Source organism: Piliocolobus tephrosceles, chromosome 19 (assembly GCF_002776525.5).
Source record: "Piliocolobus tephrosceles isolate RC106 chromosome 19, ASM277652v3, whole genome shotgun sequence".
NCBI lineage: Eukaryota > Metazoa > Chordata > Mammalia > Primates > Cercopithecidae > Piliocolobus > Piliocolobus tephrosceles.
In genome coordinates, this window is record NC_045452.1 from 19,329,177 (window position 1) to 19,356,836 (window position 27,660).

The 27,660-nt window shown below is 56.3% G+C and overlaps 2 protein-coding genes across 6 annotated transcripts in view; one reads left to right on the forward strand and one right to left on the reverse strand.

Annotated features, from left to right (window-relative positions):
• Positions 1-26,806, forward strand: GGA1 (golgi associated, gamma adaptin ear containing, ARF binding protein 1). Its single transcript, XM_023222056.1, has 17 exons — positions 1-514; positions 5,405-5,489; positions 8,420-8,495; positions 10,573-10,671; positions 12,363-12,486; positions 12,958-13,058; positions 13,783-13,863; positions 15,397-15,537; positions 15,622-15,703; positions 17,026-17,133; positions 17,853-18,005; positions 22,654-22,718; positions 23,189-23,361; positions 24,152-24,348; positions 25,238-25,407; positions 25,642-25,752; positions 25,838-26,806. The coding sequence occupies exons 1-17, from the start codon at positions 472-474 to the stop codon at positions 25,946-25,948; spliced, it is 1,920 nt and encodes a 639-aa protein (XP_023077824.1). The 5' UTR covers positions 1-471; the 3' UTR covers positions 25,949-26,806.
• LOC111549039 (atherin-like) overlaps positions 1-27,660 on the reverse strand; it is a 34,531-nt gene that overhangs the window by 1,438 nt on the left and 5,433 nt on the right. The window contains exons 1-2 of one of the 5 annotated variants that reach the window (XR_002733587.2): positions 21,979-23,941; positions 13,681-13,876 (exon numbers count right to left, since the gene is read on the reverse strand). Coding sequence is in view for 2 of the 5 variants with exons in the window: in XM_031934612.1 (XP_031790472.1) it covers positions 22,243-22,424 (182 nt within the window). In the remaining 3 variants the exon portion in view is untranslated. Of the gene's footprint in view, positions 1-11,718; positions 13,877-17,407; positions 18,619-21,342; positions 23,942-27,660 lie in introns of those variants that run through there. The other 4 variants (XR_004228622.1, XR_004228623.1, XM_031934612.1 and 1 more) reach the window with 4 other exon arrangements.

Here is a 27,660-nt window from a genome sequence, read left to right on the forward strand (position 1 = left end):
AAGGTACAGAACGACGTACCTTATCGCCCTTTTAAGTGCCTCTCCCACGTTCGCCTCTCAGCGGAAGTACCCGCTCAGGGCTCCGGAAGTGGCCTCAGAGCCCCTCAACAACATGCCTGCAGAACATTCTTCCGGAGGCGGTCACAGACATCTCCGTGACGCAGAATGAGTTAGAGCGTCCCTTGGGGTTTCCATGGTGCTGCCCTTACCGTCCAGTCTCTCCGCTTCGCCTCCCGCCTGAGCGCCGGGAACGGAAAGGCAGGCGGCCGGTCCCAGCCGCGACGTAGACACTGCTTGGGGGAGGGGCTAGGCGAGTACGTGACGCTCTAGGCGAGCTCGTTGGCCTCTCTATGGTGCCGAGCGCGCCCGTGCGGACGTTGCCCCTTTAATCGACAGAGGGCGGTGCCCAGGAGGTCCCGCGAGAGCTGCGGGGGGCGGGGGGGCGGTGCTGAGGCTGGGGGCCGGTGGCGGATGGAGCCAGCGATGGAGCCGGAGACTCTGGAGGCGCTAATCAGTGAGTGTCCGGGAGGGGCGCGGACCGGAACCGGAACCGGAACCGGGGGCACGAGGCGGGCCCCTTCACGGCGGGGGCGGGGTACGGGGCGCCCCCTCCTCACGCCCCGCCCCCGGCCCGGGCAGGGGGCGGTGTCCTCAGTCGGCCCCTCAGACCCTGGAGTGATGGAGGACCCCGTCCCCTGCGCGGTCCAGCGGTTGGAGCGGGCGCCGCCCACCTGTCGGATCCCTGGGCCACGACCCCTGGGAGGGGGAGTGAGCTGCGCCCCAACCCCCCAGGCTCACATTGCTCCACGGAGTAGCGGCCCGGGGAAGGAGCCCGCGAGCTGTCCCCCGGGGTTGCATCTCACACCCGGGAGGGAGGGACCCTACAGTTTCAGGCCCGGAATCCTCCACTCTCTGGCCCTACATGGCGTTTCTGGAGCACGCAACTACTCACATTTGCTCATTACCCCGTCCTGGAAGGGATGACCCATTGCCCCATTTGATTCCTCCCGCAGGTCCCAGTCTCTGGCCACACAGTGAGAAACCCCCACACCCTACAGGCTTGAAAATACTTCTGTACTCCAGAAGTATTAATAACTCCAAGCTCCCTGTCACTACCTTCAGCCTGGCCCCTCAGCCTCCAAGATGCCTTTCCCAGCTCTTGCTGAACTTCCTTCAAAGGCCTCTGCACCCCTTTTTTTCTTGTTTCTCCTCAGACACAGCTTCCTATTGCTTAGGCTTCCTAGCCCCCGACCCTCCACCTGAGCTCCTTAAACCACAGCCCTAATGATCCCCCGCTGTCACAGCCCCGCTCCTGGACTCTGCCCCTGAAAGCCGTGGCTGGTTTCTCCCTGGTCTAGTGAGGGCTCTCTCCCAAGGCTTTAACTGCTGTTGGGGCCTCATCGTTGCCAGGGCCTCAGGGAAGCCTCTTGGACCCGGGCACACTGGCCACTGTCTAGCGTGGTTTGGGGTCATGGCCAGCCCCTTTTAAGGCAGGCTTGAACAGAGTTGAACCATGAGGTTGGCCCCAGAACCAAACCTGTGGGGATGTTTGAGAGTCATCCTGGCCAGCAGAGGGGCAGGGGGTGGAAAAGGGGCACTCAGCAGCCCTTGACGGTTGTGAATGCCACAAGTGTCCGCCTGGGTCTCAGCAGCAACTAGGCTGGGGAGATGGGTGGGCCCCTGGCTAACTGATCTCAGACACAGGACTTGAGCTGTGGGTCATACAAAACATTCTCAGGTTTAGCAACAGTGGGGGTGTTCTGAGAGTCCAGAGAGTGTAAAACCAGGCAGAAGTTACAGATACCTGGGTTTGGCTGGGCCCTGACACATTGGGGCTGGAATTTTCTCCTTTCCTTCCCCTTTGTGTCCTAGGAGAATTGTAAGATCTTCCCTCTTCCCTTGTGGAGGCTGGAGGTAAAAGGTAGTTTCTTTATTTATTTATTTATTTATTATTTTTTTTTTTTTTGAGACAGAGTCTCGCTCTGTCACCCAGGCTGGAGTGCAGTGGCGCCATCTCGGCTCACTGCAAGCTCCGCCTCCTGGGTTCGTGCCATTCTCCTGTCTCAGCCTCCCAAGTAACTGGGACTTCAGGCGCCTGCCACCATACCCAGCTGATTTTTTTTGTATTTTTGGTAGAGACGGGGTTTCACCATGTTAGTCAGGATGGTCTCGATCTCCTGTCCTCCTGATCCACCTGCCTTGGCCTCCCAAAGTGCTGGGATTATAGGCGTGACCACTGTGCCCTGCCTTTTTTTTTTTTTCCTTTTCTTTTTTTTTTTTTTTTGAGACAGGTTTTTGCTCTTGTCACCCAGGCTGGAGTGCAGTGGCACAATCTTGGCTCACTGCAACCTCGTCCTCCTGGGTTCAAGTGATTCTTCTGCCTCAGCCTCCCAAGTAGCTGGAATTACAGGTCTGCGCCACCACACCCAGCTATTTTTGTATTTTTAGTAGAGACGGGCTTTCACCATGTTGGTCAGGCTGATGTGGAACTCCTGACCTCTGGTGATCCGCCCACGTCGGCCTCTCAAAGTGTTGGCATTACAGGCGTGAGCCACTGCGCCTGGCCTGGTGAGGTAAATGATGTTATTGCCAGCACTGTAGAGTGGCAGGGTGGAGCCTTACCCTGTTGTGAAACACCTCCGTCCCTCTCTAGGTGTTCTCCCCAGCTGCCTGCAAGGGAGGGTACTGCCCTCGGATAGAATTAAGAGGGCTGAGGGTCAGAGGCCAAGGGCCAAGGAGGTCGGTCGGATCTCCTTGGACCTGGAGGCCCTGGCTTTCAGCCAGATGCAGGGGGAGAAAGATGATGTCTCATGATGCCAGCGCTTCCTCTTCACTGGCGTTGGACCCCAGGAACAGTCCAGAATCAGCTTGTCTGACCTCACTCCCACTCACGTGTCTCTGACACTTGAAGGACTTCCTGTTTTAGGGTCTTCCCGCTGGGTGTCATTGAATGGGCAGTGATTCCCTAACTTTAGACTGGTGTTCCCCAGGTTCTGGGGACTCGGAGGCAGAATAGACAGTTACCCTTACCCCTGGGGTGGGGAGGGTCATATTCGTGGTATCCCCAGGAGGTCACCAGGGGCTTCGTTTTTCTGAAGGACTGGAGGGTCTTGTGTAGCTCCTGGGACAGAGATCTAGATCCAGAGAGAACGTTCGTCCTTCTGATCTCAGTTCAACTCTGAGAGCCCTCCCAGAGAGCAGCCCCCAAGGGCTCCAGAGCCCTCCGAGAGCCCTCTGGGAGAGCAGCCCCCCACCCCCTAGGCTTTCTGCACTTCTCCTTGCTTTGCTTTGCTCTGCTCTATAACATTTCGCAACAGTCTGCAGTACTGCTGGGTTTGTTAATCTCAGTATTCATTGTTTCTCTTGCTGGGCAGTGAACTTCAGGAGGGCAAGATTTTGTCTGTTCACTGCTGAAGCCCCAGCACCCAGAATACTTAAATTGGAGTAGGATGAATGGCTGCCAGCCACTGGGATTCCAGGGCTGCCATAACATATGGCCCAGGGCAGGTGTCACATGCTGGGTCAGTCCCCAACCTCCTGTTCACACATCCTTCTCTGTTCTACCTCCTGGGCTGTCCTTCCACACCCTCAGCTCAGTGCTTAGGCTTGGGCAGAACTGGCTGGGAAGGGGTGATAGTTAGAGGTGGGGTGTGGAGAAATGAAGATCAGGCTCTGGCTGTCCCCATGGCCTTCCCATGCAAAAAGTATTTTGTCATGCAAAATCCATATTTCAGCAGGTGCAGTGGCTCATGCCTGTAATCCCAGCACTTTGGGTGGATCATTTGAGGTCAGGAGTTCGAGACCAGCCTGACCAACATGGTGAAACCCCCGTTTCTACCAAAAATACGAAAAAATTAGCTGGTCATGGTGGTGGACGCCTGTAATCCCAGCTACTCTTAGGAGTCTGAAGCAGTAGAATCCCTTGAACCCAGGAGGCAGAGATTGCAGTGAGCCAAGATCTCACCATTTTACTCCAGCCTGGGCAACAGAGGGAGACTCCTTCTCAAAAAAAAAAAAAAAAATCCAGCAGGTGGCTCACACCAGTAATCCCAACACTTTTGGGAGGCTGGGGTGGACTGATCACAAGGTCAGAAGATCGAGACCATCCTGGCTAACATAGTGAAACCCCATCTCTACTAAAAATACAAAAACATTAGCCAGGCATGGTGGCGGGCGCCTGTAGTCCCAGCTACTCGGGAGGCTGAGGCAGAAGAATGGCGTGAACCCAGGAAGCGAAGCTTGCAGTGAGCCGAGATCGCACTACTGCACTCCAGCCTGGGCAATAGCACGAGACTCTGTCTCAAAAAAAAAAAAAAAAATCCATATTTCATTCCAACTTTACAAGATGGGGAAATCGAGGTTCAGGGAAACATGTAACCTAGACTGTTGTTTAACCAGTATTGGGGGTTAAAGGGGTGACCGTCTGGTCGTGTTCACACCCACTTCATGTAGACCTGTTGGCCCTCTTTCCTTGCCACTAGCCATTTCTGGATTCAGACTTCCCCAGAACCTCACCCGTTGCCTGCCCTCAGCTGCCTGCTCATTCATTCATTCATTCATTTGCCAAGGGGAGACAGGTGTGGACATGAGTGGCTGGGATGCAGTGCCGTAGCAGGCTGGGGGACATGAGAGAACTGATCCAGCACTGCTACCCTGGGCAGGAGTAGAGGATTAGGGAAGGGGACACCTGAGCCACCCCCAAGGGAATGAAGGCTTTCTGAACCTGGTGTGATGGTAAGACCCACAGTCCTTACTAAGGCCCCTCATCCTCTGCCTCGTGTGGCTACCAACCTCTTTCCTGCCCATGCAGCCACGTGCGGGTCAGAGGTGGACCAGCTCCAGCCTGGGTGACTCCTGGCCCCTGCTTGTGTGTTGCCTCTTCCAGGCAGTCTCCCCAACCCCAAACTGAACTGAGTCCCCTCCCCTGTGTTTCTGCAGCTCCTTGGCTCTGTCACACTTTATTGAGAACCTAGCTTCCCTTGGCACACTTCCCGGCTACAAGGCTCCTTGAGGCCAGGACTCTGATTTTTTTCTCCCTTACTTCTGGATCTCCTCTGAGCATAAATTCCATGAGAATTATGGAGACACTGTTCTCAGCAGAATCAGAGGAGATGGGGCTGGCCTGATGGGTCCAGCTGCAGGGGTGGGAGGAATGGGGAGGAGGGAAAGAGCCCTGACCATAGTCTCTAAAAGTGGGGCCCTTAGGAGAGCAGCTGTGCTCATCTGTCTGTTTACACCCGCGCTCAGGTCTTGAGGCTGTCTGGGCAGGAAGGCAAGGGGAGAACTTTCCCACGTGCTCAGTCACACTCCCCTCCCAGTCCTGACCACACCTTTGTCAGGGTCAGGAGCAGAAGAGCAGGAATCCCACTGCCAGGCCACAGTGACCCCAGCTCTCCTCTTCCAGATAGAGCCACGAACCCCCTGAACAAGGAGCTTGACTGGGCCAGCATCAACGGCTTCTGTGAGCAGCTCAACGAGGACTTTGAGGGGTAGGTAGCCGGCCCTGCTTGTTTACACTGCCCTGCACTCTCCAGAACCCAGTCTCGGGTACAGTGGCCTGGGTGGATGGACACCCGGTTTTCATTCTGAACATACTCACAAAGTGATGAGGACAGGGTCACTTGGTACTGAATGCTGTTTGGGTGTCACTCTCTGGGGTGGGCCTTGCTGGATCCATGTAACAGGTAAAGAAATCAAGGCTCAGAGGACTCAGATCTGCCCCTACATCTCACAGGGAGAAAATGCTAGTCCTGAGCTTGGTAAGACCCAGGCCTGCTGGACCCGCAGCCAGTGCTTTGTGGGGAAGGGCCCCCCAGAGGGAGAACTGCATGTTCCCCAACTGGGAGGAGGCCAGTAGGCCCTTTCCTCAAGGAAGAACCAGAACTACCTGTGTTAGAATCACCTAGAATGTTGGCCAGGCACAGTGGCTCATGCCTATAGTTCCAGCACTTTGGGAGGCCGAGGTGGGCGGATTACTTGAGGTTAGAAGTTTGAGACCAGCCTGGTCAACATGGTGACACCCCGTCTCTACTACAAATGCAAAAATTAGCTGGACATAGTGGTGCATACCTGTAATCCCAGCTACTCGGGAGGCTGAGGCAGGAGAATTGCTTGAACCCAAGAGACAGAGATTGCAATAAGCTGAGATTGCGCCACTGCCCTCCAGCCTGGGCAGCAGAATGAGATTCTGTCTCACAAAACAAAACAAAGAATTACCTAGAATACTTGTGAGAAATGTACATTCTTAGCCAGGCATGGTGGCGCACATCTGTAATCTCAGTTACTGGGAAGGCCAAGGCGGGAGGATCCCTTGAGGCTAGCCTGGGCAACATAGCAAGACCTCATCTCTTAAAAAATTTAAATAAAAAGGGCCGGGCACAGTGGCTTATGCCTGTAATCACAGCACTTTGGGAGGCCTAGGGCGGGCGGATCACGAGGTCAGGAGATCGAGACCATCCTGGCTAACACGGTGAAACCCGGTCTCTACTAAAAATACAAAAATTAGCCAGGCGCGGTGGTGGCGCCTGTCCCAGCTACACGGAAGGCTGAGGCAGGAGAATGGCATGAACCCGGGAGGCGGAGCTTGCAGTGAGTGGAGATCGCGCCACTGCACTCCAGCCTGGGCGACAGAGACTCCGTCTCAAAATAAATAAATAAATAAATAAATAAATAGGCCTGGTGCATTGGCTCATGCCTATAATCCCAGCACAAGGCAGGCAGATCGCCTGAGGTTGGGAGTTCAAGACCAGCCTTACCAACATGGAGAAACCCTGTCTCTACTAAAAATACAAAAAAAAATTAGCCGGCATGGTGGTGCATGCCTGTAATCCCAGCTACTTGGTAGGCTGAGGCAGGAGAATCACTTGAATTCAGGAGGTGGAGATTGCAGTGAGCCAAGATCGTGCCATTGTACTCTAGCCTGGGCGATGGAGTGAAACTCCATCTCAAAAAAATAAATAAATAAATAAATAATAAAAAAATAAGGTCAGGTGTGGTGGCTCACGCCTATAATCCCAGCACTCTGAGAGGCTGAGGCGGGCGGATCATGAGGCCAAGAGATCGAGACCATCCTGGCCAACACGGTGAAACCCTGTCTCTACTAAAAATACAAAAATTAGCAGAGTGTGGTGGTATGTGCCTGTAGTCTCAGCTACTTGGGAGGCTGAGGCAGGAGAATCACTTGAACCCGGGAAGCTGAGGTTGTAGTGAGTCAAGATTGCACCAGTGCACTCCAGCATGGTGACAGGGTGAGATTCCATCTCAAAAAAATAAATTAAATAAATGCCCATTCTTGGGCTGCCCCCAGACTCGACTCTCCAGTGGGGGGTTGGGAGTGGACATTCTTTTTTTTTTTTTTTGAGACGGAGTCTCGCTCTGTTGCCCAGGCTGGAGTGCAGTGGCGCCATCTTGGCTCACTGCAAGCTTTGCCTCCCAGGTTCATGCCGTTCTCCCGCCTCAGCCTCCCGAGCAGCTGGGACTACAGGCACCTGCCACCATGCCTGGCTAATTTTTTTAGTAGAGACAAGGTTTCACCTTGTTAGCCAGGATGGTCTCAATCTCCTGACCTCATGATCTGCCCGCCTCGGCCTCCCAAAGTGCTGGGATTACAGGCGTGAGCCACTGCGCCCGGCCGGGAGTGGACATTCTTAGTGGGCTCCCCTGGTGATACTAAAGTTTCGGGACCACAGACAGTGGTGTGTGTGTGCTTTGGAGTCATGTTGCTTGGGTGTGAGTCCCGTCCCCTCTCTTAGCTGAGCAGCCCTGGGTGAGTGGTTGTCTCCGAGAGTCAGTTTCTTCACACTTGAAGGAACTTCCCATGGTGAGGCAGGAATGACAGTGCTGCCTGCCTTATGCAGCTTAGGCAGGAAAGTGCATGTGAGCCTCCTCACGCATGACCAGTTCAGCACATGTGAGCTCTTACCGTCGATGGCAATGGGTCTTTTACAGTCTGGTAGATGATGTCACCACCTCCACCATGAAGCTGCTCTGATTTGCCACAACAGAGCATCCTTTGCCATCTTGAGTTCCCGGGGAACTGTGTCAGCCCGTCTCTCATGGCATATTGTAGTTGTCTCTATGGCAAGCCAAGCCAAGGACGTGACACGTCACAGTTCTTAGGCCAGCCCAGGAGCTGAGCTCACACCTTTTGAAGTTCCCCGCCTGCACTCTCTGCCTGGCCCTGCCTTGCCACAATCCCAGGCCATGTGTGATCTGGAGAGGGAGCTGGGCCTTTGCATATGCCTGCAGAAACCTTGGAGGGCTGAAGTCTCAGTGACAGGCTAGAGTGGTGACCCTCCCCTAGGGTGACCAGGGCTCCTTGGAGGAGGGCTGCAGTCCCGGCGGGCTGGGGTCATGGCCCTCCCCTAGGGTGACCGGGACTCCGTGGCGACTCTGGCTCTGTGTTGTTCCTCCCACCCAGGCCTCCACTCGCCACCCGACTGCTGGCCCACAAGATCCAGTCCCCGCAGGAGTGGGAGGCGATCCAGGCCTTGACGGTGAGAAGGGGAGAGACCACCATCCGTCCCCGGCCATGTGATGACACCAAGGGAGGCCAAGACTGAAGTTCTTGGGGTCCATAAGGCTCTTCAGAGCCCAAGAGAGTTGTGCTAAGATGGCCCAGGATAGAGGTCCGGGCCCACCCCAAGGGTCCCACCACAGCCAGCGGGCTGGCCTCCCACCCCAGCATCCATACACGTAGGCCTCTTGCTGAGCAAAGGCCCTCTAGGGTCATCTGGTCCAGGGGTTCCTTGCTTCAGCTGCACATCGGCTGCCTCTCAAGGAAGCGTATTCAACACATGGAATCAGGGCTCCACCCAGACCTGCCGAGGCCACACTCCTGGAGTATCTGCATCCAGAGATCTGCACGTTTGTAAAGCTAAGGGGTGGCGCTTGGGCTCAGGCCTGAGGTTTTGCATCTGTTCAATAGCAGAGGAGAGAGGGGTGTACGTCTGTGGCCTCCAGCATGGGCCACATACCAACCCACCAGAGAGCAAAGCTGATTTTAAGTGGTGGTAGAGAAAGTTTCTCTTTTAATACTTATGTGTTGGCCGGGCGCGGTGGCTCAAGCCTGTAATCCCAGCACTTTGGGAGGCTGAGACGGGCGGATCACAAGGTCAGGAGATCAAGACCATCCTGGCGGAAACGGTGAAACCCCGTCTCTACTAAAAAAAAAAAATACAAAAAACTAGCCGGGCAAGGTGGCGGGCGCCTGTAGTCCCAGCTACTCGGGAGGCTGAGGCAGGAGAATGGCATAAACCTGGGAGACGGAGTTTGCAGTGAGCCGAGATCGCGCCACTGCACTCCAGCCTGGGCAACAGAGCGAGACTCTGTCTCAAAAAAAAAAAAATATGTGTTTAACTGGGTGCAGTGGCTTATACCTGTAATTTCAGCACTTTGGGAGGCCAAGGCAGGAGGCTTGCCTGAGGCAAGGAGTTCAAGGCTACAGTGAGCTATGATTGTGCCATAGCCGCTCTCCAGCCTGGACAACAGAGTGAGACCCTGTCTCTAAATAATAATCATTATTGTTATATATATATATATATATTTGTAGTATTATTTTTTTTTTTTTTGAGACGGAGTCTTGCTCTGTTGCCCGAGCTGGAGTGCAGTGGCCGTATCTCAGCTTACTGCAAGCTCCGCCTCCCGGGTTTACGCCGTTCTCCTGCCTCAGCCTCCGGAGTAGCTGGGACTACAGGCGCCCGCCACCTCGCCCGGCTAGTTTTTTGTATTTTTAGTAGAGACGGGGTTTCGCCGTGTTAGCCAGGATGGTCTTGATCTCCTGACCTCGTGATCCGCCCGTCTCAGCCTCCCAAAGTGCTGGGATTACAGGCTTGAGCCACCGCGCCCGGCTGTTATATATTTGTTTTAACATTTTTTCTTGAGTATAACTAGTCCTATGATTTCATAGATATACCTTAGGATGAGGCCAAGGTAGATGTTGCTCATATAAGGTTTTTTTAAAAAAGGAAAAATAGGCCGGGCACAGTGGCTCATGCCTGTAATCCTAGCACTTTGGGAGGCCGAGGCGGGCGGATCACCTGAGGTCAGGAGTTTGAGATCAGCCTGACCAACATGGAGAAACCCCGTGTCTACTAAAAATACAAAATTAGCCAGGCGTGGTGGCGGGTGCCTATAATCTCAGCCACTCAGGAGGCTGAGGCAGGAGAATCACTTGAACTCAGGAGGCAGAGGTTACAGTGAGCTGAGATCATGCCATTGCATTCCAGCCTGGACAACAAGAGTAAAACTCTGTCTCAAAAAAAAAAAAAGGAAAAATAGTAAGAAAATAATGTACAGTTGGTCCTCAGATGTGGGGCCTAAGCTGTGAACGGGACTAGAGCATTGCTACAGATTGGGCATTGCTGGGCACTGTAGGTCGCCTGACCCTATCTCCCAAGGGGGTGATGATCAGTCCCAGAGGCCGCTGTGACTCAGAATCTTCAATCCTCACAAGCCGTTCCCTCCCTTCTGAATGCCCACCCATGGGCTTCTGGTCCCTGGCCAAGGCGTGGGAGGGAGGCCGCGGCCTCTGATGCTCCTGGGTGTCCCCTCCCATCCCCCTTCCCTGCACAGGTGCTGGAAACATGCATGAAGAGCTGCGGCAAGCGGTTCCACGACGAAGTGGGCAAGTTCCGCTTTCTCAACGAGCTCATCAAGGTTGTGTCTCCCAAGGTTGGTGCCCCCAGCCCAAGCTCAGACCTGCCCTATCAGATGTGGGGAGAGGAAAGAGGACCTTCAGACTGTGGAGCAACTTTTCCAGGGAGCCTCCCGCTGGGGTGTTATCTCAGCCCCCCATTAGAACTCAGACCTAGGACAAACACAGATCCCTGCTCACAGTCCCCTCATACCTGATTCTGGGACAGCCTGGGGTCTCAGAGGAGTGTTTCCAGGCTGGCCAGGGGCGGGGCAGCCGTGGAACTGCCCGGTGCTTAGGGAGAAATGATCCCAGGGAATACGTACAGCTGACAGATGGCTGTTACGCATCAGCGATCTCTGGCCTGAAATCACTCCCTGTGGACGTGGCCATAGCACCCTACCTGGTCTCTGGCAGGTTTCCCTGTCCCCACCACACAAGAGCACCCTCCCTGGACCTCAGCATCCAAGGCCACAGACCTGAGTGATGGAGCCTGCTGGCTCCAGACGGGCCATCCCCAGCTCAGCCCAAGGAATCTTCCCACAGACCGTGAACATTTCTTTTTTTAAAAGTTTTTTGGAGACAGAGTCTTGCTCTATCACCCAGGCTGGAGTGCAGCGGCACGATCTCTGCTCACTACAACCTCCGCCTCCTGGGTTCAAGCAATTCTCCTGCCTCAGCCTCCCAAGTAGCTGGGATTACAGGCACACGCCACCATGCCGGGCTAATTTTTTATATTTTTAGTAGAGATGGGGTTTTACTATGTTGGCCAGGCTGGTCTGGAACTCCTGACCTCATGATCCGCCTGCCATGGCCTCCCAAAGTGCTGGAATTACAGGCATGAGCCACCGTGCCTGGCCTACCTACCAGAAACTTTTTTTTATTTTCGACAAGGAGTTTCACTCTTGTCACCCAGGCTGGAGTGCAATGGTGCGATCTCAGCTCACTGCACCCCCCACCTCCCGGGTTTGAGCAGTTCTCCTGCCTCATCCTCCCGAGTAGCTGCAATTATAGGCGCCTACCACCACACCCAGCTAATTTTGTATTTTCAGTAGAGGCAGGGTTTCCCCATATTGGTCAGCTGGTCTTGAACTCCTGACCTCATAATCCACCCGCGTTGGCGTCCCAAAGTGCTGGGATTACAGACATGAGCCACTGCCTCCGGCCTACTGTGAACATTTCTTAAGCTGTTTGAGTGACAGCCCACCCCCTTGGCCCTTCTTTGCTCAGACCCATCCTTTGACCAGAGCTACTGAATGACCCATATGGCCTCCCATTCTCCTCCCAAGAGGGGACTTTGGTGTGAGAGCCACTTTCCCCAGCCCAGTTTGCTGGTAGGAAATGGGGAGTAGGCCCAGGGCCTCCCAGTTCCACCCTCACCCGTCCCTGGGCAGCCTGGAGGCCTCTGGCTCCTCCTTCCTGGGATGTCAAGGCTAAGTCCCCAGAGCCAATGGTGAGCAGGCCTGTCCCTCATGTCAGTTCTGCATCCTCACTATGGTGCCACCCAGCAGGTGGGGAAACAGACACTGAGGGCTGACCCAGCTAATAAGTGGCAGGGGTAGTAGGTGAACTCAGTCTACCCCAGGCTGGTTGAGTGGGGCTGTGAGGACCCTGTAGGCCAGAGGGCTTCCCGGGGAGTCCTGGGGAGGCAGTCGGGTGTGGACAGGGCTTGAGGCTGAAGTGAGTGGGGCCAGGCAGTATCAAAGGCCTCCCTACTGTATCCCTGAAGTATCTGGGCTCTCGGACATCGGAGAAGGTGAAAAACAAGATCTTGGAGCTCCTCTACAGCTGGACAGTGGGCCTGCCCGAGGAGGTGAAAATCGCAGAGGCCTACCAGATGCTAAAGAAGCAGGGTGAGGCACACAGAGGGTGGGGGGGTGACCAGGGCCTGCCCTCCCCTCCCCCACCATGAGCTGGGGCTCCAGCAGCTTCAGGGGCTTCTGAGCCAGCAAGGTCATGGGTCTGTCCTTTAACTCCTGGAGAACATACAGCTAGTGTGGCCTTCTGTGCTCTGCCTGAGGCTAGCTTGGGTGGAAAGAAGGTGAGTTCGAATCAAGCTTCCCCTCAAAGAGTGGTCTCCAGGGAGTAGCCTCAAAATATGGGTCCCCAAACCATCTCCCCCAGGCAATTTTGATGGGGTAGGTAGGAGCAGGCCCAGGCCACCAAGAGTCCAGAGCCAGCATGCTGGCAACAGACTGACCTCCCTCTTCTGTCCTGCCCTTGCCTGCCCCCATCCCCATGTCATCCCTACCTGGGTGGGACATATGGCCTGGGACATTGGCCTGGAACATATTGACAGCCTTTCTGACACTCATCTAATCCAGGTATTGTGAAGTCCGACCCCAAGCTTCCAGATGACACTACCTTTCCCCTTCCTCCTCCACGGCCCAAGAATGTGATCTTTGAAGATGAGGAGAAATCCAAGGTGAGACTCCAAGGAGGCACACTGGGGACTCCAAGCCCAGGTGGGGGTCCGTGGATTCTGGCCCCTAGCTGCTCTGGCATCCGCCGTTGGAACAGAGGCACACACTGAGCCCAGGTGTCGTTGTGGATGATGGGCGCTGTTTACTGGGCACTTGATGTGTGCTGAGTGTGTCCCATACAGCATCCCCACATTTAATAAATAGTGTGTCTGGTGTCCCTGGAGTTTGTTTGAGGGCATTTCATAGGTTGATCAGGAGTTTACATATCTCTACGTATTTTGACCTTTTCAATAAGAATTTTACTAATTTTTTGTTAATGTTAATAAAATTAAAACTTGTGGGTGAAAAATTAAATAGCCCAGGAGGAGATAAGATTAAAATAAAGAGGTTAAAGTTAAAGCTCCCCTCTCCCCAGTCCCAGCCCTAGCGCTGGAGGGTATCTATGCCAAGGCTCTCGTACATTGTCCCAGAAAGGTTCTCAGCCAAGGAGCAGCATTTGTTGATTACTTATTTCTGCCAGGCGCTGTGATGTGCACCTTACACGCAGTGTCTCCACTGGCCTGTGACCACCCTATCAGATGTCAATAAATTCTCACCATTTCACAGAGAGCTTAAGTAACTCACTCATGTCCCACAGGCAGGAAGCAGGGAGCCATCATGTGACTCCAGTCTTCTGACCCCTGGCCCAGGTGCTGCCCTCACGGTCACATCCCTCTGTCTCTGCAGATGCTGGCCCGCCTGCTGAAGAGCTCCCATCCCGAAGACCTCCGCGCAGCCAATAAGCTCATCAAAGAGATGGTGCAGGAGGTAGCAGCTGAGCCTAGAGCACAGGGAGGAGGCGGGATGGGGGTATTGAGCTGGGCCACCGAGATGGGACTGTATGTGTCTTCACGTGGAAGGAGCCCTGCAGTGACCCAGGGCTGGCACAGCAGAGAAGCTGATGGCTGGGCAACCAGGGTGTGCAGGGAAGAATTCCTGGCAGCCTGGGTGACTTGCTCTGGATGGGCCTTTGGGAGGCTGGCTACCTCTTCGTCAAAAGTTAGAAATGAATTAGGCCTTAGTATATTTTTAAAAATACATAAATATATGTATGTATGTATATGTGTATGTATATGAGGAGATTTTTTTTGAGACAGGGACTCACTCTTTTGCCCAAGCGGGAGCACAGTGGCATGATCATGGCTCTGCAGCCTCGACTTCCTGGGCTCAAGCAGTCCTCCTGCCTCAGCCTCCCAGGCCTCTGGCACTAAATACATGTGCCACCACACCTGTATAATTTTTGTATTTTCTATTTTGTGGAGAAGGGGTTTTGCCATGTTGCCCAGGCTGGTCTGGAACTCCTGGGCTCAAGCAATCTGCCTGCCTTGGCCTCCCAAAGTGCTGGGATTACAGGCATGGCCAAATGTTTAATTTTTAAGTAAATATACATATGTTGCCTGGGTGCCTGCTGAAACTTTTTTTTTTAATTGAGACAGGATCTCATTCTGGAGTGCAGTGGCACGATCATGGCTCACTGCAGCCTTGACCTCCTGGGCTCAAGCTATCCTCCCACCTCAACCTCCCGAGTAGCTGGGACCAAAGGCACACACTACAATACCCAGCTAATTTTATTTTTTGTAGAGACAGAGTCTCCCTTTGTTGCCCAAGCTAGTCTCGAACTCCTGGACTCAATGTCCCCCCCATCTCAGACTCCCAAAGTGCTGAACAAAAAGTTTCAAAACTGGATGTCGTGGCTCATGTGTGTAATCCCAGCACTTTGGAGGCCAAGGTGGGAGGACGGCATGAGGCCACCTTTCACTATGCAAAGGAGGGGCACGCACAGTAAGCAAAGGGGCAGGGGAAAGCCAGGCCACTCCCAACAGCAGCCTTTAAAGGCACAGGCTCCCCCATCTGCCAGGCACCGACACTGGAAGGGTCTTCGTGCTCATTTCTAGGCTGTACCTGATGACCACAGAGGTCCCCTTCCACTGTAAAGTACAGGAACCTCCTTTGAAAGGGCAAACACAAGGAGGGCAAGAGTCACTGAGAACCACAGTGGAGGTGTAGGGCCCTGGGCCTTCAGAAGCACCTGGTGAGGGGGTTGGAAACCCAGGTTCCTGGGCCATCTTGGGAGATCCTGATGAGCTTGTGCAGAGGCCTGGGCACTGGGGGCTTGGACCAGAGCACCCTTCCTGGGCATGAGGGGCTTCTGGCAAGGCCTGCTGGAGCCCCACCCGGAGTCTGATCCCACAGTCACCCAGCTGTCAACCCGGATCCCAGCACACACTCTCTCAAGTGGCAGGGGGCAGTGCCTCGTCCAGGCCAAAGGTTCTCAGGGGCCCTTGGCCAATGTGTCCCCAGGACCAGAAGCGGATGGAGAAGATCTCAAAGCGGGTGAATGCCATCGAGGAGGTGAACAACAATGTGAAACTGCTCACGGAGATGGTGATGAGCCACAGCCAGGGCGGCGCGGCAGCCGGCAGCAGCGAGGACCTCATGAAGGTGCACCTGCCTCCCCGACTCCCCCACTCCCTGCCCACTCCACAGCCCACGCAGACCCTGACCCGCCCACCCTGCTGCCCTCAGGAACTGTACCAACGCTGTGAGCGGATGCGGCCCACGCTCTTCCGACTAGCCAGCGACACAGAGGACAATGATGAGGCCTTAGGTGAGCCCGGGGCAGGTGCTGAGGTCAGGTCCCCCACTCTCCATCTCCTGCCCCGACCTCCCCCAGGCCTGCTAAGTATCTGCAGTTGGAAGGAGCCACCACCAGGGGGCCCCCCTTCTCCAGCACCAACCCTGGGTTTTTCCACTCTGAGGACACAGAGGAGGGGCCGCCCCGCTGTTAAGAGACCCTGTGGGCCAGCCCCCTTAACAGGCACCTCATTTACTGCCCGCAGCTGCACAGGAGGCAGAACCATCCCCTTTTCACAACTGGGGCTAAGGGAGGAAAATGACTTGCCCAGATCACAGAGCAGAACCGTGGCAGAGCCGGGGGAGACAGAGGGCCATCTGCCCCTAGACCTTCCTCCCTGGTGAGGGCGAATGGAAGCTAAGAGTGCATCCCACGGCCTGGGCAATTCCAGACCTGAGCCTGAAGGCTTCTGCCAGGGCCACATACCAGGTTCTTTTCCTTGATCTCTGCCCACGTGTCAACCTAGGCCACTTGGGCTGCGGTCTGGGTACCATCCACTCCCTCCTTAAGCAGGAGCCCCACCCAAAAGGCTCACTGCCCAGATTGCCCCACACCCTGGCACCCGGGCAGGCAGTGTTGCTGAGGGCCTCATTGGTGCCAGGCACTGTTCTAGGCCCTCAGGGATCTGGCACTGACCAAAGTTTGCAAAAGGCTGGGTGCGGTGGTTCACACCTGTAATCCCAGCACTTTGGGAGGCCAAGGTGGGAGGATTGCTTTAGGCCAGGAGTTCAAAACCAGCCTGGGCAACATAGACCAAGTCTCTATTTCAAATATATTTGTATTAAAAAAAAAAAAAAAGGTTGACAAAAGCTTTCTTGTGGTAGTTTAGTGAGAAGAGACAGACAATAACCAAGTCCATGAGCACCGACAGTTTGTCACGGTGGTAAGTGACATGGAGGAAGAGAAGCAGGGAAGGGATAAGGTAGTGCAGGAGGGGTTTAGGACAGGCCTCCCTGAGGTGAGCCTTGGGTGAAGACCTGAAGGCAGTAAGGGATGAAGCTGTGCAGAGATCCGGGGCAGCCAGAGAGCACAGCTGGAGTGGAGGCCTGGAGGCGGGAGCGGGCCCAGTATGTGAAGAGACAGCCCAGGCAGTATGGCAGGGAGCGAATGAGGGGAGATGAGACCAGGGAGGTAGCGGAGGGCCAGAGCCTCAGCAGACAAGATGGGCTGTTCCCCTGCCCCTGCCCCTACCCCTTCCCCTCACACAGGCTGTGATGGATGTGGGGTCCTCGTCCCCTGCCACCCAGAGGCCCCCACAGTCCTTCAGCCTGCCTCTCCCTTCCTGCCTGTTCCAGCGGAGATCCTGCAGGCCAATGACAACCTCACCCAGGTGATCAACCTGTATAAGCAGCTGGTGCGGGGTGAGGAGGTCAACGGTGATGCCACAGCCGGCTCCATCCCTGGTGAGAAGGTGGCAGGAGAGCTGGGAGGGCACCCATCAGGCTGGAGGGGCACAGAGAGTGCAGGGTGGTGTGCTGTTCTCAGAGCTGCTGGAATGACTGCCAGGGTGACCCTGGCCCCTTAAGATGGGAAGGCCCCAGTGAGGGAGCTGGGGGTGAAGTCTGTGCCAAGCCTGCAGCTGTGGGGGAAGAAGTCTGGATGTTGGGGGGGAGCTGAGGGTTTGGTGAGGACAGTCAGAAGAAGGAAGGCTTTCTTTGACAAATCTGGCACCTGTTGTGTAGGGCTAAATGACACCCCCCGAGGCTTTATTTATCAGAAAGTGGGAGGGGGTTTAGGAAAGTAAACATTACAGACTCAGTTCTAATAAGAGTAAGATAGGAGCCTTGGGGGGGTCACAAAAGGGGTTAGAATTGGTTCTGTTAGGGAGAAGTGGGGATGGAGGCGCCACACGGAAGCAGCCAAGTTTCAGCAGGGCCTTAAGGATGGGTAGCAGTTTGCCCAGTAGAGCTAAGAAGGAAATACATTCCGGACAGAAGTACCAACATATGCCAAAGAGAGGTCCTGTTGAGCAGCTTCCAGGCAGGAGCTGGTGTGGCCAAGGAAAGGGAGGCAGGAGGCCAGTGATAAAGCATCAGGGTTAGGTGCTGCTCCCCCACAACCCGTGGGCTCCAACAGACACGTGTACACCCAGGACTTGCCAGCCTCTTCTTTCCCACCCCAGGGAGCACCTCGGCCCTGCTGGATCTCTCAGGCCTGGATCTCCCGCCTGCGGGCACCACCTACCCAGCCATGCCCACCCGCCCTGGCGAGCAGGCCAGCCCCGAGCAGCCCAGTGCCTCAGTTTCCCTGCTTGACGACGAGCTCATGTCTCTGGGTGAGGAAGGGGCCAGGCCTGGAGGAGGGCGGGCTCAGCAGCAGATGGGGCATGATCCCAGGGCGCACTCACAGCTAGTGGAACACCAGCACCATGTACCCCAGGTGTCAATCCTGTGGGGCACGTGGATGAGCATTAGGCCCACTTCACAACGGAGGAAACTGAGGCTCAGGGAAGTTAGGAGCTTGTGCGAGGCCACACAGCCAGAGGGTGAGGCTGGCAGCCTCTAAGCTGGCCTCAGATAAGCTAACCAGCATTCAGGCTCTGGCAGCCTGGGGGGAAGCCAGGGGATTTCCCTGCAACAGGTTAGAGCCTGGAATTGGGAACTATCTGGGCAAAAGTTCAGCAGTTTCTTCATCCACCAAGAGGAGAGGGAGGGCTCTGGGTTCCACAGCACCCAGAGGCTCCAGCGAACTAGCCAGAGCACGAGGGACTCGGTGATCCAAGTTGGTCCAGGGCCAGGCCTGCTGTTACTCCCGGGCAGGCTCAGGCTTACCCCGGGGAAGCAGCAAAGCGGTCCCAGCTGCCCAAACCATGTTTGGGTTTCAAGCTGCTCTCAGGGCAGCAGCCCCATCAGAGAGCTGAGATCAGAAGAGCCTCCTCCTGAGAGCCACTGAAGGGATGAAGAACAGAGGTGTTAGGGCCCATCAAAGGAATCCTCAGGGATGTGTTGGAAGCCAAGAGTCAGACTGTGGTCTCCTGAGCCAGTTCTGAAGCAAAAACCAGACCCGAAGGCCTTGAAGAAGTTATGGGGGCCCGGGGTGTCCTAGGCGGGGTCTGCCTGGGTTCCAGGAGTGCTCCCTTAGGTGGTGCCCACTACTGCATTCTGTCCTGTGTTAGGTGGTCCTGTGTTAGGTGACCCTGTCTTAGGTGGTCCTGCAGGCACCGTTAATAGCTCCACTGCACGGCAATGAGGAAATGGCAGCATAGAAAGGCATGGTGGAGGCCGGGCACGGTGGCTCACACCTGTCATCCCAGCACTTCGGGAGGCCGAAGCCAGTGGATCACGGGGTCAGGAGATCGAGACCATCCTGGCTAACACGGTGAAACCCCATCTCTACTAAAAATACAAAAACATTAGCCGGGCATGGTGGTGGGCACCTGTAGTCCCAGTTACTCAGGAGGCTGAGGCAGGAGAATGGCGTGAACCCAGGTGGCAGAGCTTGCAGTGAGCCGAGATCATGCCACTGCACTCCAGCCTGGGCGACAGAGCGAGACTCCGTCTCAAAAAGAAAAAAAAAAGAAAGGCGCGGTGGCTCACGCTTGTAATCCCAGCACTTTGGGAGGCCGAGGCGGAGGGATCACTCGAGGTCAGGAGTTTGAAACTAGCCTGGCCAACATGGTGAAACCCCGTCTCTATTAAAAATACAAAATTAGGCCAGGCGCGGTGGCTCAAGCGTGTAATCCCAGCACTTTGAGAGGCCAAGACGGGCGGATCATGAGGTCAGAAGATCGAGACCATCCTGGCTAACACAGTGAAACCCCGTCTCTACTAAAAAATACAAAAAAATTAGCCGGGCGAGGTGGCAGGTGCCTGTAGTCCCAGCTGCTCGGGAGGCTGAGGCAGGAGAATGGTGTGAACCTGGGAGGCGGAGCTTGCAGTGAGCCCAGATCGCGCCACTGCACTCCAGCCTGGGCGACAGACTGAGACTCCATCTCAAAAAAAAAAAAAAAAATTAGCTGGGCGTGGTAGCACATGCCTGTAATCCCAGCTACTGGAACGGCTGAGGCAGGAAAATTGCTTGAACTGGGGAGGCGGAGATTGCAGTGAGCTGAGATGCTGCCACTGCACTCCAGCCTGGGTGACAGAGCAAGGCTGCATCTCACAAAAAAACAGAAAAAGAAAGGCTGGGTGACTTGTGCAGAAAGGGCTCCAGGACTTGAGCTGGGCCCTGATCCTGAAGCCACACTCTGAGCTGCTGGGCTGCTCTAACTCATTGTTCATAAGCAAGGAAAGGGAAGTGAGGACCCGGAGTGTGGAGGGAGAGCTGAAGGAGGAGAGCTGAGGGGAAAGGAGGCCCAGTTGTGAGCTCCCTTTGTGAACCCAGCAGCCAGCATCCTCCCTGAAGCCGCTTACAAGCCCCATGCAGCTGCCCCCTCTTCATTCAGAGCCAAGGGTGACGCAGGGAGAGGACCTTTACCCCGTTCTACAGAGAATGACCTCTGGACCGAGTCCAGACCTCTACAGAGAACGGGGTAAAGGTCAAGGGACAGGAACGCTCATGCAAGATTTATTTTCTCCTGTGGAGCCAGCCCTGGGCAGCAGCTACCTGAGGGGCAGTGGGTAGGAAAGTACTGCAGGGCCACCAGCCCCCAGCCAGCAGCTGCAGCAACACCTCCACGGGAGAAGCGAGGTGCGGCTGCACTTCCTGTCCCCGCACTGCGCTGGCACAGTCCTGAGCCACCAGCTTCCTTCTGGTTTCCTCTCAGAGGCAAAGCATGGGGGCACAGGAGCCAGAAGTGCCAGGGCACCCTGCAGCCTGGGCCTGGGGAATGGAGGAGGCCCTGGGGCCACAGAGGGGGCTGGTCCTCACTCTTCTTCACGGCAGGGGTGGGAGACAGGTTCCTGTCCGTCAAGGAGGGTGTTCAGGCAGCCTTAACCTCCCCCGTCTCAAGCGCACCTCCCATCTCAGGCTCCTGAGTAGTTGGGACTACAGGTATGTGCCGCCACGCCCAGTTAATTTATTTTTTGTAGACACAGGGTTTCACTTGTGTTGGCCAGGCTGGTATTGCACTCCTGGCCTCAAGTGATCCACCCACCTCGGCTTCCAAAAATGCTGGGATGACAGGCATGAGCCGCTGCACCCACCTCTTTTTAGTTTTGAGATGGGGGTCTCACTGTATTGCTCAGGCTGGTCTCAAACTTCTGGCCTCGACTAATCCTCCCATCTCAGCCTCTCAAGTAGATGGGACCAGAGGCACTGGCTAATGGCTAATTTTTTTTTCCTTTTATTCTTTTTGTTTTCTTTCTTTCTTCTTTTTTTTTTTTTTTTTTTTGAGACAGAGTCTTGCTCTATCACTCAGGCTGGAGTGTAGTGGCGTGATCTCAGCTCACTGCAACCTCTGCTTCCCAGGTTTGTGCCATTCTCCTGCCTCAGCCTCCCTAGTAGAGGGGACTACAGGCACCCGCCACCACACCCGGCTAAATTTTTTTTTGAGATGGAGTCTCGCTCCGTTGCGCGGGCTGCAGTGGAATGGCCGGATCTCAGCTCACTGCAAGCTCCGCCTCCCGGGTTTACGCCATTCTCCTGCCTCAGCCTCCTGAGTAGCTGGGACTACAGGCGCCCGCCACCTTGCCTGGCTAGTTTTTTTGTATTTTTTTTAGCAGAGACGGGGTTTCACCATGTTAGCCAGGATGGTCTCGATCTCCTGACCTCGTGATCCGCCTGCCTCAGCCTCCCAAAGTACTGGGATTACAGGCGTGAGCCACCGCACCCGGCTATTTTCCTTTTATTCTTTAGAGGTAGAGTCTCTATGCTGCCTGGGCTTATCTCAGACCCCAGCTTCGGCTTCCCAAATAGCTGGGATTACAGACATTAGCCACTGCACCTGGCTGGTGTCTCCATTTTACAGAAGAGGCTGTCACCTCCCAAGATCACACAGCCAAGTGGCAGAGTTGTGTTCAAATGCTTGTAGTCAGGCCATGCTCTGTCCTAGTCCAGACTCTGCCACTTTCCAGCTGTGTGTCGGGCAGGTTATTTACCAAGTCTGAGTCCATTTTCTTACCCCTAAAAGAGGGCTGAGAAGCTCACCCCTACTTTTGAAGGTTGTTTGAGGATTAAGCAAGACCAGCATCTGAAGGGCCTGACGCATCTAGAGCACCATCAATGTACTTTATCTCTGGCCTCTTAAGAAATGCATCTAGAAGAGACCCAACTGTCACAGCTTCCTGGTACCTTTGCCTTTGCCTGTCAGGTAGCACTTCAGTTTGGACCTCACGTTTTCAGGATTTGCTAGAAACAAGATCCCTTACCTTCTCTAGGTCAGATCTGGGGTGAACTTGACGGACAGTATTCCAGGGCAGGCAGAGGTCAGGCTGGCTGGTGACCTGCTACCTCCTTCCCATTGGCAGCTAGTTCCAGAGCCGTCCACAGGGCCCCCCAGCCCTCCATAGTACCAGTGAGCCTCACTGGCATGTGCCAGGGCCAACAGGGTCTTCAGCGTCACCTCCAGTCCAGCCCTGTCCTCGTATTCTTGGAGACATTGTGGCTTAGCCAGCACGGTGCCTAGCCCATGGTCATGCAGCAGGCGTCCCTCGAGTGGACCAGTGGTGGGCACAGAGCTGCTCTCTGCTTGCCTGGATGCATGAGGAGAGGAAACTCTTCTTCCTGCAGCCTAACCCTGCTCTCCGCTGCCAGATGACAAGTGAAGATGGAAGTCCTGATATCTGTTGTCTGTGCACAGCAGCTTTGGAGTGGCCTGGCCAGGAAGAGGGGAAGCGTGTGTGGGGTCAGCACAAGGGGCTGCCGGGAGCTTGGTTTCTAGTTCTGCTCTGCTGCTGGTTCCCTCTGAGAGTGTGAGTTTCTCCCCTCTGTGCTGAGCATCAGAAAGGGGCAGGGAGCCCCACGCCAGCACACATGGCCCCTCAGCTGTCTGGCATCTGCAGGGTCAGCCCAGCTCCTTCACCTCTCTCCTGCTTTCCCCTCAGGCCTCAGTGACCCCACACCCACTTCAGGCCTGAGCCTGGATGGTACCGGATGGAACAGCTTCCAGGTAGGAGGGGACTACAAACTAGCCTGGCCTGTCCCAGTCCCAGGGTCAGGGCAGCTGGGACAAGCGGCCTGGGGAAACTGAAAGGATGGGTGGGCTCTGCTCAAGGGCCCAGGACCAGGGGGTGGCCCAGGGGCCTGGAGGCACCCACCCAGGGTAGAGGGCCTCTCCTTACCTCCAGGTGTATCTTCACCATGTCTCGGCCTTGGGGCTGCAGCCCAGCCTTTGGGATTGGGATTGAGATGGGCAATCCCTCTTCCTTTCTCTTGAGGGTGACGGAGGTCCGTGGAATATAGAACCTCAACCAGACCCAGCCACCCTGCATCACGGACACAGGTGGTCTGGGGTCCTCACCTCTGTGACTGCTTTCCTAGATGTCATTTGCAGGGAGGACACTGAGCCTCAGGGCAGGATCAGGTGATGCTGACACCTCTCTAGACAGCCCCACCCCACCTGCATCCTTTTCCCCACAGTCGTCGGATGCCACTGAGTCCCCAGCCCCTGCTCTGGCCCAGGCCCCCAGTATGGAAAGCAGACCCCCAGCGCAGACATCCCTGCCAGCAAGCAGCGGTCTGGACGACCTAGACCTCCTGGGGAAGACCCTCCTGCAGCAGTCGCTGCCCCCGGAGTCCCAGCAAGTGCGGTGGTGAGGGCCCACCATGGCTGGCATGGGGTGGGGAGCACTCCCTGTTCCCACAAACCAGCAGCTTATCCTGGGCTTGTCCAGGCCCAGCAGGGAGAGGCTCGTTGCTGTCTTGTTCTATAAGCAGCAGATGCCAAGCACTGCACCTGCCTCTGGGAACACAGCAGTGCCCAAGGCAGACCTGGGCCCAGCTCACAGAACACAGTTTATGAGACCTAGGCCCACTGGCCTGGCTTCCCCTCAGGCTTTCCCAGCTCCCTTGAGAAAGGCCCAGAAGGCCAGCAGAGGGGAGGACACTGGGCTGGAGTGAGCAGGTGGGGTGCAGAGGGTAGGGAGAACAAAAGCTGCTCCTTCTAAAGGTAAGAAGACCCAAGGCCAGAGAGACAGCCACGTGTCAGGGACAGAGCCAGGAAGCCCAGCCTTTCCTGTGCCCCTGATCTCTCCATCACCAAAGAATCACTTCTTTTTCTTTTTTTGAGAGAGAATCTCACCCTGTCCCAGGCTGGAGTGCAGTGGCATGATCTCGGCTCACTGCAACCTCCATCTCCCAAACTCAAGCGATTCTCCTACATCAGCCTCCTGAGTAGCTGGGACCACAGGTGTGCGCTACCACGCCCAGCTAGTTTTTTGTATTTTTTATAGAGACCGGGTTTTGCCATGTTGCTCAGGCTGGTCTCAAACTCCTTAGCTCAAGCGATCCGCCCGCCTCAGCCTCCGAAAGTGTTGGAATTACAGGCGTGAGCCACCACACCTGGCCAAGAATCACTTCTTAATGCACTGTCTCCCCATTAAGGGAGAAGCAGCAGCCAGCCCCCCGGCTCACACTCCGGGACCTGCAGAATAAGAGCAGCAGCTGCAGCTCCCCCAGCTCCAGCGCCACCAGCCTTCTCCACACCGTGTCCCCGGAGCCCCCCAAGCCTCCGCAGCAGCCCACACCAACCGAGCTCTCACTGGCCAGCACCACTGTGCCCCTGGAGTCCATCAAGCCCAGTGAGTAGGGCTGGGGCAGGCTGGGCTGGGCTGGGTCAGCTTGCTGCCCTGTCAGGAGCTCTGTCTGGGGAAGCTGGTGGGAAAGCGGGGCTCCCCTGGCTCTGCCACTGGCCAACCATTGGGGAGCTCTGAACAAGGCCCTGCCCTTCCCAGGAGTTAGTTTCCTTATCAGAGCAATCAGAGGACTGCTGTACAAACTCCAGGCTTATACAAGCAAGAGGACCTCTAGGGAATGGACTCTGGGCCCCTCCTTCCCCAGGAAGGCAGGGCTTAGGACACAGAGAGGTTTGGGGTCTCCCCCAAATTACAGAACTGAACCATGATAAAGACCCAGATCCAAGGCTGGGCTTTTCCAGCCCGGGAGCAGTAGGGGGACCGTGGCCCAGCCCCAGGCCCCGAGCAGACACATGAGGCCTGGTGGTCCTCAGATTGCCCTCTATGAGCTCCCTGTGACCAAAGACACTACCCCCGCAGTGTCTCCCAGCAGTGGGCAGAGCTGCCCCTCTCACCAGTAGGAGAACCCTGGGCTCAGAGAAGGGGAGTGACTGCCGCGAGGTCACACAGCGTGAGCCTCACCCTCGCCCAGAGTCCCTCACCCCAGCACTCCAGGCAGCAGCCACACAGCACTGGGGGAACCTGGGCTGTGACTCGGCTCTGGGGTGGGTGTCCTGCCTTCACTATCAGACTGGGGGTTCCCCTGCCCTCTCTGGGCACCGCTCTGTGCCCCTGCCTGCACTGCCACCCATGGTCCAGGTAAGGCCCCAAGGGAGGGCTTTGCTCTTGTTGTCAGTACAGCAGTCAGCTCCTGAGGTGAGCCAGGTGGGGGCTGGGGGCTGAGCGGATGTGCTGCAGCTCAGCTGTCCCATCTCCCTCCCGCCTTCTCCCGCAGGCAGCATCCTGCCCGTGACTGTGTATGACCAGCACGGCTTCCGCGTCCTCTTCCACTTTGCCCGTGACCCGCTGCCAGGGCGCTCCGACGTGCTGGTGGTGGTGGTTTCCATGCTGAGCACCGCCCCCCAGCCCATCCGCAATATCGTGTTCCAGTCAGCTGTCCCCAAGGTGACAAGCCAAACGGCATGCTTCTGTCCTCTCCAGGCAGGGTGACATGGAGCTGGGTGGGGAGCCACCTGTCAGGGGGCAGGTCTCCCTCCCGTGCTGCGTGTTCAGGGGGTAGAAGGGACCAGAAGGACTGAGCCCCAGGACCCCGGAGGGGAGCTGGCAGGCTGGGCCTGGTTCCTCGGAGCAGGGCAAGCAGCCAGGGCTAGCTGTGCCCATCCTGCCGTCTGCCTGCAGGTTATGAAGGTGAAGCTGCAGCCACCCTCCGGCACGGAGCTGCCGGCGTTTAACCCCATCGTCCACCCCTCAGCAATCACCCAAGTCCTGCTGCTTGCCAACCCCCAGAAGGTAAGGGGCCCCGAGGCGGTGCTGCGGGGTGGAGGCCGCCACTTCTCCTCCTCTGACCCCTCTGCCTTTGCCACGTCTTCCCCAGGAGAAGGTTCGCCTCCGCTACAAGCTCACCTTCACCATGGGTGACCAGACCTACAACGAGATGGGGGACGTGGACCAGTTCCCCGCACCTGAAACCTGGGGGAGCCTCTAGAACAGAGAGGGGCTGGGGAGAGGAAGGGGCAGAGGGACCGGTCACTGTCCAGCCTGGACGGAGGCAGTGGTGGCCAAGGACACCCTTTGTTGCCCATGGCCATTCACCCCCAGGCCTGGTGCTTCTCCCCACACCCTTGTAGCCCTCAAGTGACTCTTCCCCCTCCTGCTCCAGCCCCACCCCTGCTGAGCCAAACCCAGTAGGAGGCTGGGCCTGGGTTTGCGCCACTGGGGTCTCCATCACCGGGACCTGGAGAGGGAGGGGCTGTGTAGCCTTGGAAGAACTTGGGGTCATGGGGAGGAAGCACAGCTGTCGGGGAAGGGCCAGGACCTCGGGCCCAGCCCCAACCCCAGCTGGGGTGGGGTCTTCCCTGCCTGTGTCTTATGCCTTATGGGAAGGCCCAGCCATAACTCGGGGGCCATGCTGGAGCTGGGAACCAGCTCAGGCCTCCTCCATAGGAACCCAGTGACTGGGGGGGTGACGCCTACACCCCCAGCTGTTTGCACTCTGGTGTGTGGTTTGACTCTGCTTTTCTTCCGGATTGGCCCTATGGTCACAGCCACAGGGGGCCAGGCTGGGGGAACCTCACCTGGCCCCTACTCCTCCTGGGGGTCTCCCTTTGCCATTGGGCCCCCTGAGAGACTGTGGGGGCTCAAGGGTAATGCCCGAGGCCCATGGCCCCAGTGAGGGGCTGTGGGGCGCCTAGAGTTCTCAGTGTGTCTCCTTCATTCATTGGCCTCTGCTGGGGCCTCCTGTGGGTGTCTCACGTCTGTCTATCCATCTGTCCGTGGTCAGAAGTGGGGTTAGTGTGAGTGAGAGCAGGAGTATTTATGAAAATAAAACGTCGTTTTTCCTGGACCACCTGCTCTTGTGGCCCTTTGGAGGTTGAGGGAGACGGGAGGGGTTGAGTTCAGGGTCCCCAGGGCTGCCCTGTAGACCTCTCCACTTCCGTCTTTGGAGGTCAGGCCGTGTGCCCCCTCCCCACCGCCCCCAGGCCCTGCACCGGAAGAGGCCCTGCAAAGGGGCCTGTGGCCAGTGCTGAGTCATCAGAGAGGGCGCTGGGCTGTGGCGGACCAGGACCGTCCCAGCTGGAAGTGGGCGACCGCCAGGGCCTGGCAGGAGCCCCAGCTGCTACAGACACTGAGGGGGAGGCCCCTGGCTCCTCACGACTTCCTCCTGCTGTGCTCAGCCCTCCACACAACCTCGATGCTGTAGCACCCCGGAGGGAAGTCCAAGCCCAGCTTCTCCCTCTCCCCAGACGTCACTCCCTTGCCCAGCACCAATCACAGTTTGTTTCAGAGCCGCAGTTTGTTTCAGAGCCGACCCAGGGACCCTGAGCTGGGCCCTTGCCACTCCCAGCGGCAGCTCTCTCTGACACAGTGCTATCAGAGTTTTCTCCAACCAGGAGGCTGGGGTCCAAGCTTGGGCGTGGCTTCGAGGCCACACAGCTGGGAGAGCCCTCCAGCGAGGGGGCGCAGGTCCAGGCAGATGGGCCCCGTTGTGTGGGAGGCCAGCCCTGCGTGTGGCTCTGCAGGAAAGTGTTCCCTGCTCAGATGAGTTGGGGGAGACTGCCCACGGTTTCTGCTGAGCTGACTGAGCCCATACTAGACCCTGGGAAGTCCCTCATTTAAGAAGCCATTTTCACTTTGTCTCATGTAGTGTTTCCCAATCAGAACTTGGCCGCTGAACCCTTCTCCTTAGATATGGTTGTG

Bases quoted from the DNA above. Each gene is read 5' to 3' on its own strand.
- GGA1 (XM_023222056.1), top strand. From the start codon at position 472: ATGGAGCCAGCGATGGAGCCGGAGACTCTGGAGGCGCTAATCA. The intron at 13,059-13,782 runs GTGAGACTCCAA...CTGTCTCTGCAG, and splicing joins AAGATGAGGAGAAATCCAAG to ATGCTGGCCCGCCTGCTGAA. The intron at 24,349-25,237 runs GTGAGTAGGGCT...CTTCTCCCGCAG, and splicing joins CCTGGAGTCCATCAAGCCCA to GCAGCATCCTGCCCGTGACT.